General features: G+C 40.6%; 1 protein-coding gene across 4 annotated transcripts in view; it reads left to right on the top strand.

The window, feature by feature from the left end:
- Nucleotides 1-19,683, top strand: part of fmn2a (formin 2a) — a 40,702-nt gene that overhangs the window by 1,305 nt on the left and 19,714 nt on the right. For all 4 annotated transcript variants that reach the window (XM_051422137.1, XM_051422128.1, XM_051422139.1 and 1 more), the window contains exons 2-7: nt 297-2,583; nt 5,712-5,875; nt 9,927-10,079; nt 11,403-12,196; nt 12,756-12,897; nt 18,182-18,269. In XM_051422137.1, coding sequence (XP_051278097.1) covers nt 342-2,583; nt 5,712-5,875; nt 9,927-10,079; nt 11,403-12,196; nt 12,756-12,897; nt 18,182-18,269 — 3,583 coding nt within the window. In that variant the 5' untranslated portion in view covers nt 297-341. The remainder of the gene's footprint in view (nt 1-296; nt 2,584-5,711; nt 5,876-9,926; nt 10,080-11,402; nt 12,197-12,755; nt 12,898-18,181; nt 18,270-19,683) is intronic.

Here is a 19,683-nt window from a genome sequence, read left to right as displayed (position 1 = left end):
AAATCAGAACATATATACAAGTAAAGAACACATAAATCCTTAACAAAGTGCAAAAACACACTTTGGAAATAATCATAAATGATAGTCTGAAAGGAGAAAACAATTTATGTATGATCACTATATACACAAAATGTATACACTGCATGGCAACAAGAGACAAAAGACATTGCCCTTATATTCAACTTTTACCTCATGACTGCTGAGACCATATTACCTCTCCTCTGCTATTGTGAAGCTAAGCTTACAAATAAAATGAATCAATGTAGATTTAACTTGTTCTTTACCCTTTATTTCAGCCTGCCTAGATAGTCTCCCCTCTGGATGAAGCCACAGTGGTCAGGATGCAGACTATTAAGACGGTGGAGACCCAAGTGCCCTTTCTGAAAGAGAGTTTTTTTACTAGCACTTTCAAAGGCAGGAGGAAGAGCAGTGTTACCAGCATCCTTCGTAAACAACAGCACTCTCTCCTTAATCAACAACAAGAGCAACAGCAGCAGTGCATTTTAGAGCATCAGCAGCAGCCTCCTAAGCAGTTTCTTCCCTCATCAGTTGAAAATGGACAAGGGCTGCGCACTCCGGAGCATCAGCGCCTTGCTCGCTCAACCAGCAGCCCGTTATGCAAGACAGCTGAGCGTGCAGGAGCAGATGGGGATGGAAAGGAGGGGCAAAAAGAGAGGAAGGATCAGAGAGTCAGAGAGGCTGTGCAAGGGAGGGGGGGTGAGCGAGGAGTTAGTGGTAGCGAGCCCGCGGCTGTCAGTGCCAGTCTCCTCCTCCTTTCATCATCAGCATCAGCGGCATTCGGGGAAGCAGCATCATTCTCACAGCTGCCTTTAACTGTGGTGGGCAGACAGCAGGGATTAGGCAGCTCTGAAAGAACTCTGACCAACAGAGGACCAGCATCAGTAGCAGCCCAGGAGGAAGCCCAGCATGCCCAGGCTCGACCCCCGCAGCATGGCCTGTTAGCCAAGGGTGTCCGCCTGCTCAGGAACATGGGGAACCAGGAAACAAAGCAGAAGAAAGGAGGAGGAAGTGGTGGAGCTGCAGGGGATGTCTCATGTGATGGTGATGCTGATGAGAGGGAAGTGGACAAAAAATCAAAAAAGTCCCACAATAAGATAAGTAAAGGAGGAGGAGAAAATAATGGAAAGAAGAAATCCAAGTCAGAGTCAAAGGGTTCTGTGTTTTCCGGCATGAAGATCAGGAAGAGTTTATCAAAAGCAAAAGGGTTGTCTAAGGATGACATGTTGGAAGATGGGAAGTCAGCACACTCTGGCAAAGCAGGGCTTAAGCCCGGTGCAGAGGCCAGACTGTCAGCTGATGAAATAGGCATACTATCAGATATCGAGGGGGATCTAAGCCGCTTGACCGCAGACAGTCATCAATCTATGGTGAATGAGATTGACCGGAAGATGAGCTCGGGGTCGGATGCTGACCTCTACAGTTTTCACTCGGCAGCAGCTGAAAATGAAGACCTGCTGTCTGACATCCAGCAGGCCATAAGAGACCAATGTGTGGCCAGTGACGGGGTAATGGTAATGGTGGCTGACCACTTGTCTGAAAGGTCAACCCCTGAAGGGAACAAAGCCCCAGAGAAGGTAATATCCCACCAGCTATTTAATCAGGATAAGGAAGTTTTCTCTTCCCCTGTTGATAGTGAATGTGTACCTCAAGACGTAAGCGGAGAGTGTAAGAAATTAGAGAACGAAAGTCATGTCATACCCATATCAAGAAATTCATCTGGTCCAGGGTCCCTGAGTGAAAGTGGTCCACCATCGTCAGCCCCAGACACAGAGAGAAGCAGTGGCAGCCTTTTCCCAAAGACTAACAGCACGTATAGCTTCCCTGACACTGCAACTACCACCACCTCGTATGAGAGTGCTGAGGAGCCCCAGGATGATCTGGAGAGCCCAGTTCTGCACCTACAGCAGCGTCAAGATAATCTGGCTGCACAGAGTGAAAACAGAGGCGTGCCATGTGTCCACTTGGATCCCATGGTGGCAGGGGCAGGGCCGATGGGGTCTCACAGGAGTGCGAGCAGCATGGACCTGTCCATGGAGAGGGAGGGGGAAGAGGAAACTGGGAGACGGGACTTCCTGTCACTGAAAAGGAGGAAGAGTAGTTTGTCTATTAGCCAGCTAACAACAGACCCCAATGGTTCTCAGCCTAGACGAACATCCTCCAGCTCCCCCTCCACTGTCAAACTCTACCCTCCAGTCCACCCCTCATATGTTAAGACCACCACCAGGCAACTCACCTCTCCAATAGGCTCCCCCATTACCAGCCCCCATGTTCCCAGGAAAACAGATGCCACTGTTGTTTCAGTAGAATCTTGTGGGGCCAAGGGGTTTAAGAGGCACAAGCAGAGGTCCTCCTCCATTGCTGGGCCTATCAGTGTGTCTGCAGACTGGTCGGCAGAGTTGGATGAGCTAAGAGGAAGGAAGGGTGGTGGGGCCAAATACCCAGAGCAGGATACACCAGAGAAGAGTTACACAGGAGGGATTTACTGGACTCTGGGGTCCAGGAGAGCACATTATGTACGGCAGACCTCCCTTACCACAGTACCCTACCTGGATGTCTTTTCTGGTGAGTCACACATAATGCAGGTTACTGAACTGTTGCCACACATAAAGCTCACTCAAACAGATATGAAGGCTGTTAATAAAACATAGATTTGACTTTTGGTGTATACTTCCTGTCAGATTAATGCCTGATTATGGAAAATAACCCTGTAATGCATTAGCAATGTAACCCCACACCTTGGCCATCATTGCACTAATTCTGGGTATTGTTATTCCACTAGTAGTGTTTAGATGTTAAAATCAACTTAAAGGACTACATATGTGGCTAATTTGGTTAATAAAGACCACAGTGATTATTAATAACTTCCTATATTTCCTATTTGTATTTAAAGAGAAGGGGAGTTATTTGGGTTTCTTGATTAGATGGTGTAAGCCAGGAAGGAGTAGGCTGTTAATTCTTGAACAAATTGGATGATACAGTGATGTGGGAAAATATGAATGGATAGGAACCAGGAGGTCTGCCTTGAAGTAATGAATGAAAAGGCAGAGAAAAAGGATTAAGAATGAAATGGTATTCCTAACTGAAAACATCTGGCAGGATTACGTCACAGCCCTACAAGATGGAACAAAACTTGCATTTATATACTGTTAGCAATGGCCCATATTAAGAGTTTGCATGAATTTACATATAGAAAAGACATCCAGAATAAGGCTGGCAATATTAGATAGTTTTCTTATTGTCAACAACTCCCATAAAAGGGCCTAAACTGGCAATACGTTGCCTCTCTCTCACTACCTTCCAACTCCCCTGTGAAACTCAGCTCCAAGACCATTTTTTCAGATTTTTATAAAACTCTACAAAGTTTCCTAAAACAACTGGGCACTGTAGTTTCCAGCAAATGTTAAACAGTCAAACAGGAGTGCATTTGTTTCAGACTATATTAGTCACTTATTGTGTATATGGGAAGATAAATAAATATAAACAGTTCCCACACACATAGTAACAAAGGAACATGTCACCCAGTTAAACATTGTGTTTCATTAATCTGCTTTTTCATAGTGTTTTTTGACAGCAGTGGAGGTCTATGGCACAAAGGAATAACCTCAGTTAATACAATATATTGTTGATTTTGGTTTTTCCTTGGGATTTGACAGTGATTAAAATATAGAATATCACCAGTCCTATACTTTTTTGATGCCGTAGAAAATCATCATTCATTTTATTGACTCCTCTGCTCTCACAGAAGTAACATTTGCCTGACCAAGCAATGTATCCGAGGAAAACAAAGAATTCCTTCCATTAAAATATTTTTGTTTGTTTATCTTTTATTACTATTGTTGCTGGGAATCCCCAATGGGCCGGATGTGACTCCTACTTGTTTGACTCCAAGCCCTGTCCTCATTTTAGATGAGGTTGTTATGCAATGGTATTGTGAAATGATTATGGTAATTGCTAGTGATTTAAATTCTAATGACTTACAAATGATCAGATTATAGAAATTATCACAGCAGGAACACTAAAGTTATGATTTAAAAGCACAATAGCTCATGAAGACAATGATGACACAGTGGTGGTTCTTTATTGAGAAGTGTCTTCAGAACAAATGCCTCTTTCTAATAAAACAATGTCACTCTGTCCTCCTTTCTGTTGTGGTGCCTTTCAAGAGCTCAGCTGCTCTCCACTGTCTGCGCCTGTGCTCATAAATCAGGGGACCGAATGACAACACTGCCACAGACCCAAGGCAATGTCATCCCCTGATTCCAGACAAAAAAACACACGCGCATAGTGCACACTTGTGGATGCTAAACCCAAGTGACAGTTTTTCCGCATGACAAAAATGAGTCATGATCTGAGATCCATTTGCATTACGTTGAATTTACTGTAGCCAAACAATAGAGGTACATTGTGTCTCTATGTGTAGTCATTTTATAATTGTAAAACATATTCTGTCCTGTTTTTATTTCCAAAGACTGGTTATTTCACCATTCAGTCACCCACTAATTCAGTACTGCATGAGACACCCATCAGTTGAGTGAATTTTTTCAGGTCACATCTGGCCCTTAGGAGGGAGACTGAAAGTAGAAAAAAATGCTAATTTAACTGTCAAACAACTGACAACTGTCCTCAGTCTGATAAAACAAATTCTGGATTTAAAGACCTTAACCTGAACTGATTTGACTCTGGATTTGAGTGTAAGTGTAAGACTTTAGTGAAGTTGGTCTGTGTCTTGCAGATAGTGCCTGTTCTTGTGGAATAGGTCACACAACAGGGTACTTACGAAACACAATCCATTTTCAGCATTAGCCTACATTAGTGTTTGTCAAACTCTAATCCAAAGTACTCAAATCAATGTCCACAGGACCATGAGTCACAAGACGTTAATTCATTTACTGTTGTTCTCTCAGTCACGTGGTATAAAACATTATTGAGCCAGTCAACTGAGTGCACAGTGTGTCATGGTTGGCCTTTTATGAAGTATCCTCGGTTGATGTCACATAGTAAATTTTTTTTCAACCCCTAATGATTACTTCTGCTCCTGCCATCATCAAGAAACAGGATTCTTTGTTATCTGGGAACCAAACCTGCTCAGGGATTCTGAGATTATGACAAATATTTCTCACAGCTCAAAGTTGCTTTTCTAAATCTTTTACCATGACCATGACACAATGTACTGCAAGTTTATTTATTTACAATTTATTATATTCAAATGTAAAATTAAGAAGCCGTACAACCACACCGCAAGGTTAATCCATGTGTTTTTCCTCTCTTTCTGATACATAAAACACACATTTTAGTCATATCAAGTTCATCCACACTGTTTTAAAACCAAAATGATAAACTGAGAACGATATTATTAGATGTTCTGCATCTTGTATATCATTTAGCATTTGTTATTTCTTTGCACTGCACAATTAACACCCTCTCTCTTGTCACCCACATGTGAAGGGGTGAGAATAGAATTCGCACGTGTAGGTGTTTAATTATCACATCTAAAACTGAGACATCTCTTTTCAACTTTTTGGTCATAATAACACTATATAATAACACAAGGTCATCTTGTGTCGTAACAGCACACTGTAATAACTGTACCATCCATCCAGAATCAGGATTTATTTATTTCATATCATTAGAAAATGGACCTGTGTGTTCTCCAGGCCAGTTTCATTCTTTCATTTCTCTTCTGTTCTCAGGTCACGCTCTGTTGGACTGGCTGTGCATGCATCCTGGAGATGGGTCTACAGAAGAGGAGACAAAGGAATTCTGTCACCGAATGTTGGTCCAGGGTCTGTTGCACCCTTTCAGTGACGGCATCACAGAGCTCCATGGTGATAGCACTGTCACAGCTGTCTTTAATGTAAGGCCTTTGTCTCATTACACTTATTTTGCAAAACATGAGCTGCTTTTCATCAACTGTGGCCAAAGCTGAGTTTGGGGCTAGGTTTTTTTCACCATGCAGCCAAATTATAGGAGTGGGTAGGTGACATTCATAGATATCATTGGTTTTTAACTCAACATGATGTATTCTAGTATTAAAAATACAATATTAAGGTCAAAATTTCACACTTAAGAGGCAATAACTGCTGCTCCACAGCTCCAATTTGATTAAACTTACCAAACTCTGATGCATGCCAGTGGCTAAAGGATAAAGTGAATTACATTTCTTCTCTCTACTTTTCATACCAACTCCTCGCCTGAAGATATTACAAAATGGGTTGATATGCAAAAGAGAGCATGTACTTATCAGATGAAACAGTCGAAGAATGTAGCACAAACTGATTTGAAGACCAGTTTATGTGCAGTATATAGAGTTGTGCAAAGCTAAGCCAATCTGTGCTTATATATTTATCGCTGTATTACTGTGATTCATCTCACAGACTTTTATTATCCGAAGAGCAGTAGTGCATGTAGACAGGGTGACCATGTGAAAGTTGATTTCATGAATCTTTAATTCTCCATTCCAGTAATGCTTCGCTCAGACCTAATCTCATGTCCATTACATTCCCCTGCACAGTTCATCACAGACACTGTATTAGAAGTGCTCTACCTTCAGTGTGTGTATGTTTCAAGAGGAATTGAGACAATTAGATTAGTTATATTATTTCACTATGAGACGTTGGGTTTAATTATCGATTATATTCTATTATTCTTACCCATGCTAGCAGCGTGGCTCCACAGATGGCAATGTCGGTTGGTTCAACACAGACTGAAACTGTGTCAACAACGATCGGATGGATTGTCATGAAATTTTGTACAGACATTCATGTTTCCCAGAAAATTAATTGTGATCACTTTTCGGTGAGCAAATGTTAGAATGCTGACACGCTAAACATAACCTATTAGACATTAACAGGTTAGCGTTGTCATTGTGACCCTGTTAGCACGCTGTATTTGGCTCACTGCTAGTCTAAGTAAGTAAGTAATATGAACAGATTAGCTTTCGGTCTCTACCAACACAATACTGTACATGCTCATATGTACATGTATCCAGCTAAATATACACTCAGACGCGAATACACAGACAATGGCAACGTTACTCACCAGAATATGCATGCTCTAAAGCTGTTTTGTGCACATAAATGCAAATCTCTCAAATGCAATCACATCTCATTCTGCTTGTGTATTGTGCACTCACAATAGGCCACAAATGCAGAGCACTTTCTTTTTATGTACGACTCTGCCACATGTGCACTCATATATACAAAAGGAGAGCCCGAGACACCCATACATGTTCAGGCATTTCCCTGCATGGCTGGATTAACAGCAGTGCCTCTGACACTCACTCAGTCACACACACAAATGCACACACACATCTGTGCTTGCGTAGACCATCTGCTGACCATGTTATGTAACAACTCCACGTGCCTTGGGCTCAGGCTGCTCTTCACCAGCAAAAAAGCTCACCATGTCAGGATTGGACTGCAACCCCCCCCTTTTTTTGTTTCGTTTTTGTCCCCACTCTCTGCCTACTTCAGTCTGGGGCTTGGCCTGGAGCCCTGCATTATTCAGCTTGACCAAGAACAACCTTTTCTTTTAACAAAAAAAAAAAAAAATAAAATTTTTTTTTTTTTTAATATAACAATTAAAATTTTTTAAAAAAAAAAAAATTAAATTTTTTTTTTCTGAGAGCCCTGTATTATCTCAGCTTTTTTGTTAATTCCATCTTGAAATGAATCACTTACTGCATCACTTCTGTCTTCTCTTCCTCATCTCCCTATCCTTTTATTTCCATCTTTTTCTCTCACCTCCTATTTTTTCTCTACTCGCTACCTAAATATGGCATTGTATCCGACTTCATTACTGTATTCTGCTGCACTGAACAAACGTATGAGTAGTTTGTGTCTTGTTCTGCCTACCGCCTGAAATTAAATACTCCATCAGCTTCATTCAATCCAACAATGGGGTTTGGGGAGGATAAGTATCGAAGAACTTAAATTAAGTGTCATCCATTTTTACTCTTGGAAAATCATTGCTGAGTGGGTAAATGCTAAAGAGTGGCATGGGTTTATATCAATCTGGCAGGTTTTGTGTCTTGTGTGTGTTTCTGGCTGAGGTCCTGTTACCATTATCCAGCTAATGGGTTTTGCCATGAGAGAAACCTCTCCCTCTGGACAAAAAGAGGAGACATTCATGCTTACATGATTTCACACACACAACAGCTTTACACAAATTAAGCAGATTTGTGTGATCTAACTGCATCATGATTTGCTTTACACTGTGGTATATTAGCATCTAGTCCATCACTGTGTGGCCTTAAGTGCTGCATGCCAGTTTTCTGAAAAATAATTACTTGCATTGGGAAAATGGGAAGCACACTACTATCTAGGGAATTTCTTTACCTAGGTAGTAGTTTTTGGAATAACATTATCGCTGTTACTCTTGCTAAATGGACAGAAAGCAGTGTCTAAATCGGACACATATTCATCTTTGCACTGTTCAGAGCCAATTAATAACTGGATCTTCTGAATGTGCCATACAATCTTTGTGGGTGTCTTTTTTAGTGTCTGGTATTCACTTAAGAGTCTTTAAAAAAAGTACTGTAAAATAATAGGATGAGTCTCAGTTTATAATTGGCAGATTAGGAAGGTACTATTTGAGAAATGTGCCTTACTGTACATCAGAAGGATTAAGCAGTTTTCACCTTGACCAACAACTGTAATACAACAGCTCTGACCAACAAGCAGTTAGCTTAGTATCCTTATTTGCCATTGAGCCTGACATAAATGTATATTAACTACTTGCATTTGAGGTTCTGGATTGGTACCTTTTTTTTGACACTTTACAGGAACATTAAGAAACCTGCTGCCAAAGAAAGTCTGTGCTGCATATCAAAGGATCTTGAAGGCAGTATTTCATACAGATGTCGAAGTGGTAATGAAGTGGACCATTTGAAGAATGAGGGAGAAGGAGTAGTTATTTTAATGTTTTTCTTAGGCTCAGTTTTTATTTCTTACCATTCATACTCAGCCCCCAGATCATTTAGTAATGTCAAGTGGAGACATCATGTTTCATGGTGGAAAATGGGAGTTTTTGTTGTTAAAACAAATATAGGCAGGATGGTTAACTTTGAAAGGCAGTAATTCAGCTTAGCCCACAAAGTATTAGTTTTTCATCGTTAACTTGTGTAAACAATATGGTTGTTTTTGACAATAAAGAATAAACTAGAGCAGTGTTTCTCAAACATTTTGCACTGCATACCACCTCAAAAAATATTAGTCTCTCCAAGCACCACACTCCTGTAGCGCAGGCTGACACAGCAGACCCAGCTACAGACAGTTCACGCAGGGGGCAGATTTAGTCCAATAAGAAGATTATTTATTGTTGAATGGAAGAAACAGGGCTAATTTGGTGGAAAGGGGATACTCCTGAGCCACACTCTTCCTAATAGTTCCCATTTGTAGCCAGACATACTGCAGTGTTTCTGAACCATTTATTTTACTTATGCTGACTATCTTGCCATCACACTTTAGCTTGTAACTAATGTTTGTATGCATGTGATATGTGCCTTAACGTGGCTGTAGCAGGCATATATTGAAACAAAATATTACAGTAAGATATATTTTTAAATATTTCAGAGATTCCTCCATGTACCCCTTGAGGCAGTACACATACTATAGTTTGGGAGGCAGTGAACTAGCAGTTGAGAATAAACTTTCATCAGCTTCATTGGCTAAAAGGGGAAAAAAAACGTTTTAGTTCTACTGCTGCTTAAGTGTTTCCATGCTTTAGTTTTCAGAAAGACCTACCACTTGACTTATACCCCTGTCCGATGTTAACATCCGTTAATCATGCTGCATCCTACCATGTGTCTGCAATATACAATAGCACTTGGTGGGAGCAAGTAGTTTAAAACACAAACATCTGATCTCATTTACAGTATATGAACTTGTTTTTTAAACTGTGTTCAGGAGGAGCAGCTGTACACCTGGGCATCTGTTGGCCTGCCAGTGTCTCATCACCTGTGGGAACTCTATGGGGGGCGAACCACAGGCAGAGAACAGAGCTTGAGATCCCCTTTGCATCAATCATCAGCCAAGACACCAGGAGCTCTACACTCTCAGGTTAGTTACATCCTCTCTCTCTCTATAAATATTTTACAGTATGTTTGCCCTGTCTGCACTGTGCACACACACTACTACTGTGCATACTGCTTGCTTTGATTTATGGCCTTTTGTTTTACTACTAACATGAGAGAGTATCTTCCTTCTGGTAACCTGCTACATAAATACAGTGCAATAGATGGTGCAAATATTTTTCTTCTTTTTATATTTTTGTGGATGTTTGCATCTGTGTGTATTCATTTGTGAAAAGTTAAAAATGAAAATAGGCTGTACACACAAGGTAAAACACACAATTAAAAACTGTTATCTTTACAACCAAATTCTGTGTTGAAATTATCCATTCATACATAAATGCATCTTTCTGCAATACCCACTTGCTGACTGATAAATTCATTGCATGCTATAATGCATTTTTGTATCAGAAGGTTGACACTTGATCCAACCTTTTAAAAAATGACGATTTCAAAAGAATTTACAAATAAACAATCATGGCATGAAAATACTGCATCTTTTTCAGGACACACAGTTAAGTAAAGGGTTACATACTGTATGGAACATCCAGTGGATGATGCTGTTATTAGTTTGAGACTTGTTCAGTCTTATTTAAATCATATTTAATCTTGATTTCATTTGAGTGATCTAAAACAACACGACCTGTGTGGATACAGTAAACCTTAGTTTCATTACTCACAAATGACTCTGGATCAGCTTAACGTCTCAACTGTAAATTGTTCTTTGTCCACCAGAGGTCAGGCTTGTCTTGGAGAATTTAGATTATCACATTGAACCTCCCTGTTTCCTAAAGGAGTTAATAAATTAGGAAGGCCATACTGAGTGAACATTCTCCTTACCATTCAACGATGTGACCACAACTGGGGAATGTGTACTAGCAGACACAGACCCTCCCCATGTGAGGCCCAACGAGACTCACTGTCTCTGGGGTCAAATCTCTCGGTATCCCCTCATCCCTGCTCTAACCAGTCTGGAGCCAGAGGTCTGATGGAGTCTAGACATAATGGACTTTTTTGACCCTTCTTTAGCTCATAGTTCTGTCACTAAGCTCCCTTAGTTGTGGGTGTTTTACTGTTTATAAAGTGTAATTTATTGAATGGAAATGTGTTCAAGATTTAACAGCCTTTTTCATGTCTGTTTTTCAACATTTAGAGTAGAAGATAGGCTTGACAACCTTCTATTAAGGAAGGTTTCATGTTGGCAAAGTATGAAGCTCATGGGTTTTATTTTCTACAGTTTACATTTGTGATCCCTAATATAGTTGCATCTTAAGTTAAAAGGTTGTTTTTGTTTTTTTTTATTTGCTGACAGACAGAATCCAGTAGGTTGAAGTCAGGTCAGTCATCATCAGAGGATGAAAGCTGTCTCATCCCTCAGCTGGAGAGGACCATCGATGACCTGCGGATTAAGATTGCTGTGTTGCAGGGCCAGCAGGCCTCCTTGGCAAAGGGCAGCTTGGATGATGTGGGAGCTCTGGGCGCTGCCCACCACAAGGCCTCGCAGATGAGAGGAGGAAGATTGGGGAAGATGAGCCAGGAGGTGTCTGTCCAGACCTCGCCTGTGGAGGAGGGGTTTAAGTTTGACGTGCCTTTCAATGGAGGATCTGGCAACGTGTCGTCCTCTGTTTCATCCTCCATCCCCAAATCTACAGAGAGCTTTGTCTGCACGTGTCAACAGAGGCAACAGAGCAGCGCCCATCATCCTGCACCCCCTCCTCCCCCTCCTGTCTCTGGAGGTATGCCCCCACCCCCACCTCCACCACCTCCTCCACCCTTACCTGGGCTTGGATCTTGTCCACCACCGCCTCCTCCTCCTCCTCCTCCACCACCACCAGGTTTTGGGCCTCCACCACCTCCTCCTCCGCCTGGATTCGGACCTCCACCCCCACCTCCTCCACCGCCAGGCATGGGCCCTCCTCCACCTCCCCCTCCGCCTGGAATGGGCCCCCCTCCTCCACCCCCGCCCCCAGGCTTTGGGCCTCCACCACCACCAGGCCCCATGCCCTCCATGATGGTCCAGGAAGCTGCCCCTGCCAAGGCTGTGATAGAGCCCCCCAAGCCAATGAAGCCACTCTACTGGACACGCATACAGCTGAATGCTAAAAAGTAAGGATATGCTGTATAAAGCGAAGATAGATGTGGATCATTTGCACAGAGGTATTCTCTGAACAGTAGAGAATTGAGAGGAAGCTTGTCCACTTAAGATAAAGATCGAGCACGTGCTGTGACGGCAATAGAGATGCTAACCTTGTGGAAAATGAAAGTGATGCAGTCCAGGCATTGTGGTCAGCAGTGAATTGACTTGAACCAGGTTTCCTTTTCCTTAATAAGGCTCGGAAAATTGTAGTTGAACACACATCTAGAAATAGACTACTTGATTTACTTGCAAGTGAAAAACTTGGTAATGAATTCTAAATGTAATTTGTTGGCTGGCTGATTTGACAAGTATATAACTTTTGGATTTTTCCTCCGCAAAAGATGACAAATGAGTACTCGTAAAACAGCAGAAACATATCGAGAAATGTCAAAAAAGGCTTTTGTGGTGAAATAACAACATGAATTACACTATAAAAGTGGACTTCAGGCTACTTTTTCAAACAATACATGGCAGATTAAAGCTCGTCTACTTGCCCTGTAAATAATTCCTCTTTCCTCCTATCTTTAGACCCCTTGACCCACTGGTGTGGGAGAAAGTCGAGGAACCATCTGTAGATTTTGAAGAATTTGTGGAACTATTCTCCAAAAGTGCTGTCAAGGAAAAGAAAAAGCCAATTTCAGACACAATCAGCAAGTCCAAGGCCAAGCAGGTACAATATGCTTTATAGTTGTGTGTTTGTTCCTTTTTGTTTGTCTTTATATACAATATATAACCAGTATACTACATCTCTGCTGATATATTACATGCAAATGGGTGTGTGTGAATATCCCCTTGGGTCCCCAAATATGGCTCTCTTTAGGGCTTTTCCCATCTTCACTCTCACTCCTGTGATGCCCCGTTCCCTTCATTTCTCTGCTCTCTGAGTTCCTTTGAGTGACAGGAGGAACTGCTACAGCCAGACAGTTATTATGTGGTGTGAGCTCTGGCTCCCACCCGACTCCCCCGTGACCATGCAGTGGCACTGAGCCAATGTCTCGCGTGCGGTGAGGAAACCTCACGACGGTGATGACTGTTGAGAGAGAGAGAGAGAGAGAGAGAGAGAGAGGGGAAAAAAAGGAAGGAGGGAGAAGCCTGGGAGCTGTATTTCGTGATGTGGTTCCTCCCATTGTGCTTTCTGTACAATATAGTTTAATAGTCGGTTTGTTTGCCTCCCCAATGCCCTTTATGTCACTCCATCAATCTGCAAGTCAAACATTTGAGCTACAATTTAAAGCTACTCTTGTCAAGATTTTTATGTTAATGTACTATTTTCCCAAATTATGTGTCTAAATCACAAATAATGTCGCACCAGGGAAGAAGTTTCACCCTTCTAATTGAGACCCAGTAGAATCGCTCGACAGTTTTTGCTGAGATGAGTTGTTGGTCTCAGGAACAGACATTGGTGGGAAATCATCTTAGTTTATGGGAAGTGATGAATTAAAACCCAACACTAAAATATAAAACCTCCAAAAAAGGTACCAGTTGAATGAAAGTTTGACTCGGACAATGGATAAACTCCTCTACCCTTAACATAATAAAAAATAATAATTGACTAGCTAATAACTGAGTGGTTTCTAAAGCCACACAACTTCTTCTAAAATGTCTTTGCCATTGCTACATAGTCCATCACAGGTGTGGAGTAGCTGATAGACTTTTCATCGCATTTACTGGCCACTGGGCCAATTTTGGCATTTAACTTTGATGTTTGCTGCTTTAAGGAGGCTTTCGGCTTTTTTTTTGTGGGCACAATCTTTAATAATATTGTTATATTTTTATTTCATGTAAAATAAGTAATTATAACGTAAAATAAATGTAGTTGAGTAGAAGTACAATATCTGTGGCATAAAAGAGTAACATAAAATAGAAATACACAAGTTTTATTGAGTAAAAGTAATTTTACGTTCCACCAGTAAGTTTGTCCCAAAGAAAATTATCAAATTGATCGAAAATTGTATATGACCTGATGATCCCCAGCCTCTGTGTTTATTATTTCAGTCTGTTCATGGGTTTCACTTGATTGTGACACTTTTTTGCAACACTTGGTGTGCTTTGGAGAAGTATGTGATCTTCAAGCTGTGAAGAGAGGGTCCTTAAGGGACCAGGATGTAACTTAAATTAAAGATCTTGTGTATAGAATAGGAGAGAAAAACAACTTGTGATCCAATACAGCACAAAAGTCAACAACAATGGGTAACAGTAGATAAGCTGAGTGAGTTTGCCCTTCACCAGAAAACTACACTTTCATACAGGAATTCATCTTCAAACACACTAAATAGCTAGAATAGCCTTCATCGAGCATGTTCACACTCCAGGAGCTGTCAGGTGATTTCTTCGACCCCGGAGAGAGACAATAGAGGGAATTCACTTTTGTACAGAACTGCATTACACCAATGAGTCAAGGTATAGGAGGTGACACAGGGAAGGGAGACGGGGAACAATTAGAATGAGCGTGCTCTTCTCTTATAAAACAGACTTTCCTTGATGTGATGTGCTGATTGATGAAGCTCTGAATAAGTCGGCTACCACATCATGAAGCCACTCATGTTGTGCTTGTATTGCTAAATTGTGAGAGACAAAAGACAAATTGAGGTGGGTGTGGGTTGAATTGCTTTGGATTTTCTCTTACACAACAATAATGCTGAAGATATTGAAGTCAATAACAGGAAAAATAAAAACATACAGTACGTAGAACTGTGACTGACCCCAATTTAGAGCCAACTTTGGACATTTCCAGCTCATGAGGACTGGCCCTTGGTGATCAATCCCATCTCCCACTACTTACAGCTATTCCCATTCCCATGTGTGTCATGAGTTCAGCTGTTTTGCTGATGAGAGAGGACAAGCATCTTCTCCCGAGCTACCACTAGAGAGCAGCTTTGACGTCACTACTCGGCCAGTTTTAAAGGCCTCTGCTGACATCAGTATCAGAAGTGAAGAAATACTACCACTGACACCCAGTGTCACATGTTGACCCTGCCGTCTGACTGCAGAGAGGTTTAAAAGAAGAGCTGTTTTACAGTATATGCTGCTGTCCTTACAATGGAGGTGGAGTGTAGTTGTAGAATAGGCTGCTAAATTATGTGACATGCATCTGTTCAGTATTAAAGATTTTTGGGCTTTTGTTTCTTGGCACTCAATCCAGCAGTGTCTTGACTAGTGTTTGATTTTTTTTTTTAGATGCAAAGTGTTTAAAGCTTAATGTTTTCCATCCCACCTGAATGAAGATTGAAGGAGGATATGAATGACTGGAGGGCTTTTAATGATGAATCTGTTGATTACTTTCTTAATGAATCCATTCATTGTTTGGTTTATAAATTGTTAGAAAATAGTGATAAATGTTTTTTTGTCCAAGCAACAGTCCAAAGGCCAATTTGTGATCACAGAAGTCAAAGGAACCCTTCGAATCCTCACAGTTAAAAGGCTGAAACTTAGGGATGTTTGGCATTTGTGCTTGGAAAATTACTTAAATAATGAATCATTTAGAAAAGTAGTAGCAGATAAATTTTCTGTCAATCTGCTAATCCACAGCCTTTCAAAATCTAATACTGTTGGCCCAACATTAACAGACACAATCAAGACAACTGCACCCCACCAACCCCCACGCCCAATACTTATTTTTGTCACAGTATTGTACTGTATTAATCTTTGTCTTACTCCTATTTGGAGGATAATAATTCTGTAAGTTTTGGAACTACAATTCCCATCATACTTTGGCGGGATGTAAACAGGAAGTATAATGCTGCCATGGAACCAATGAGTTATGCTGTAAGCTTAAGCCCCATTTTTGTAACCTATATTCATTTATATTTTGTCAAAATGACACCATTAAAATTAAAATAGTTCCTATTTGCAATATACCCATTGATGTACAGACAATTATCATTGTATTACTTGGTGATGATTCTCAGGCAAGTTCTTATAGGTATAGAGTGCCCTTCCTGTAGAGAAAATGTGGTGCAGTCCCCTAATAGGTGCCATTAAATTGGAAAAAAAACCCACTATAAATGGATCACAACAATCACAACAATCACAACAACTGCGTGCTGGTGCCCTTTTTATGTTTTTTTTTCTCAAACAGTCTGAGTCCGACACTGCTCAGAAGGTGTAAGTAACACTAAATCTAAAAATATGTGTATCATGTCCATGTGTTCATATATGACTGACTCATGGCTCAAAGAAGGAGTTCTATTTTGACGCAAATTGTGGAAATTTGACTCTAAGTGTTTTAAAGTACCTTAACTGCTTCCATGAGCTGAGGCATCCACTGCTGCTGCTCCAATTGCTGACCACAATGTCAATACATCAGCGGCCAAAGTACAACTATCTTCCTGTTTTTTTTTTTTAGAGCATTGGCATGCACCTGTCTTTTTCACCTCAAACACTATCTTTGTCTTTTATTCTCTAGCTCTTGTGCAGACTGCTGATTGAGCAATGCATGGATTCTGCAGAAACTGCTCAGTTCACACTGTCAGGTGATAAGAGTAGCACCCTTTAGATCAGGACAACTTGTATTAGTAATTTTAGTTGAACTAAGTGCTTGATCCCAAAGTTAAATGAAAAAGAGATTAGATTATAATTAATAGTGACTTTTTGTGCCATTCAAAACCATTTTATGTTCAGGTCTCTTTCAGCTTGTACCTCTGGGATTTGTTCCTCACATTCAGAGCTGTATTGGATGGATGAAAGTCCATATTAGCCAACCCTGAAATGATAAATGGATCAAAAGATCAACATATAATTAATGTGACTTAAAGGATTTCTTTAAACCAAAAACTTAATCACATGGATCTCATAATGCTGTTGAAAGACACTGTATTAGATGCGGGATTTTCAGGGTTGTTTTGTTGTCCTGAAATGTTCGTCACAAAAATTATTTCAATAACTGTAGTGGCTCATGGATCCAGCTGTGTTTCATTATGAAAAAATACTACTGATTCACTGCAAGGAAAAATTATCCTCTGTAATATCAGACAGCTCGACTAGGTACTGATCTGTTTTAATTAAGTTAAACCTGTTTGTACATTTGGGAGAGTCGGGGTCAGATGATAAAACATGACCAATGACATATTTTTTCACTGCCATTACGCAGCTACCTTACACCAGCTATCACAGGCTTGCTGTGGAAATCATTCAGCATCATATCTCGAACGGCCTGTCTCCTAAAGCTGTGGTTGAGCAGAGAAAACGGAGACAGTTGGGCCCTGGTGATATAACTTCCTGTGTGTTTGAGAGGTCTGTGGTCTGTGTGATCTGGTTTAAATGGAAGCGTTCTGTCTGGATCACAGTAGGCTACGGGTTTCCTGTCCTGTCCCTTCACCACTTTGCTGCCCGTTGCACACTTCTGCTTACTCAGGCGAGCTGTGGTTCATAATGGCCCCCTTGGATGCAGTTTCTCATGCATAATAACAACACTGGCTTGATATTCAACTCCTGGCTGTTTGACAAGTGGAAGCTGTTATTATTCAGCCAACATATGTTGATATTTCAACTTTTGGAGCAGTTGCGATTGATATATAGCAGTCCTCTCCCTGCAATTGCGTAAAATACAATGTAAACAAAAAACATGGAAAATCTCTGCATGTTTAATCAGTCGCAAGACTTGAATTCATGTGATCATAATCCACTTAGCAAATATGCCTCTTGTTGTTTTATTTGCATGACTGAAAGATGATGGATGTGGGTGAATTGGAGCAAAAGGAGAAATTGTTAATCATCGTAATTCAGCTAGACAGTATTATAATTTTCGGCTGAATAGTCTTAAGTTTTCCTCCCACAGAAGTAAACAGACAAAGGAGAGTGATGCTCCTGTCTTTTGTTTCCAGTCAATTATTAAATGCCTCGTCTCTGTGTGTGTACATGTGCATGTGTTGTGGTATTTGGAGTGTTAGCATCCCTGTTCTCTTTGGCCTTGTATAACCCTACTGCTCACATCTCTTTGTCTTATCAACTCTTAGGTGGTGAAGCTCTTGAGCAACAAGCGTTCGCAGGCTGTGGGTATTCTGATGTCCAGTATTCATCTTGATATGAAGGACATCCAGAATGGTAAGTGTAGTATCTGAACTCATCTTCCTATAGCTCTTTGAGAAGATTTTGTGACACAGGTTACAGTGAAATAACACAATTGTGTGGATGTGTCTATACAAAAGTGTAGTTGTTATAGCCTGTATGTTACTACAGTATGCAGGTGGCACTGAAAGCACCACTGTAATGTTTAATGTGGGAATAATGGTAAAGTGATCTGTAAGTACACTAGATTTACTAGAGTGTACCTGTATTTTCTACAACAAAAAGGCACACCTCTGTTGTGTTTCTACTTTATGGCTTGACTCAAGAGTATTATATAACATTCAATACATGTCATCAGTGGTTTTGTTTTTATATTTTTGGGGGGCTTTTATTGCCTTTACTTGAAAGTGACAGAAAAGAGGGAAGAGAAAGAAAGAGAGAAAGGCTGACACGCAGCAAAGGGCCAAAATCAGATTCAAACTCATGGCTGCTGCAGCAAGGACTCAGCCTTTATACATGGGGCTCCAGTACTACCAGGTGAGCTATCAGGGCACCCCGTCATCAGTGTTTTTTATTAGCTTCACTACTAGTTGCATGGATTCAGGATTGTCCAGATTGAAATATCTCAGCAACTACTGAGTGGATTGCCATGGAAAATAGTAAAAGGATATATTTTACTGACTTTGATTATCTCTTCATTATTTTCCATCTAGAGTCTCCAGCAGATCAGTTTTCACTCATCCAGTAAAATATATCAACATCTACTTAATGGAGTGGCACAAAAATGTTAATCTAGCACCACAGTTGGATAACTGTTTGTGTTTGTGGTTTTGAGTAAAGTTTCTCAACAACTGTTGGATTAATTGCCCTGAAATTTGGTATAGTGTATGTCCCTGTCAGGATGAAATGTAATAAATATATTTATGATCCCCTCACTTTAAATCTATCACCATCATCTTCATAGGGTTCGCCATTTTGAACTGCCATGCTGTAGCCCTGAAGAGACAGACCAACGTTCAAGTTTTTTTAACGTTTTGTGGCCACTGTAGTTTCTCCTTCACACTTTGAAGGGGAGAGTAAAGCTAGAGTTGCAATCTGAAACTACACCTCTAGATGCCTTTTAAAGCCTACCCACTGGACCTTAAACTCATTGTAAGCTGGGAGAGGCATAACAAAGTCAGACAAAAAAATCTCGATACTAAACCCAACTACCAACATTTTAGTTTTCATGTTAACATTTTTTGGCAACAAACCATCTAAAAGCATACTGAACAAACATACACTGACACTCTTAAACAAAGTAACTAATCTAGAACAATTTCTCTCCACAAAATTAAAATTTGGCCATTTGTTTTGTTTGTTTTTAGTGTGCTTCTATCCCTGTTCATAAGGGAAGAAGCGATTGGCTGAGCTCATTGCCAAAGCTTCATCCTCCCTCTAGTAGTTAGCT

Source organism: Dicentrarchus labrax, unplaced genomic scaffold (assembly GCF_905237075.1).
Source record: "Dicentrarchus labrax unplaced genomic scaffold, dlabrax2021, whole genome shotgun sequence".
NCBI lineage: Eukaryota > Metazoa > Chordata > Actinopteri > Moronidae > Dicentrarchus > Dicentrarchus labrax.
The sequence above is the reverse complement of the archived record's forward strand: the minus strand, read 5'-3'. Positions and strand labels throughout refer to the sequence as shown.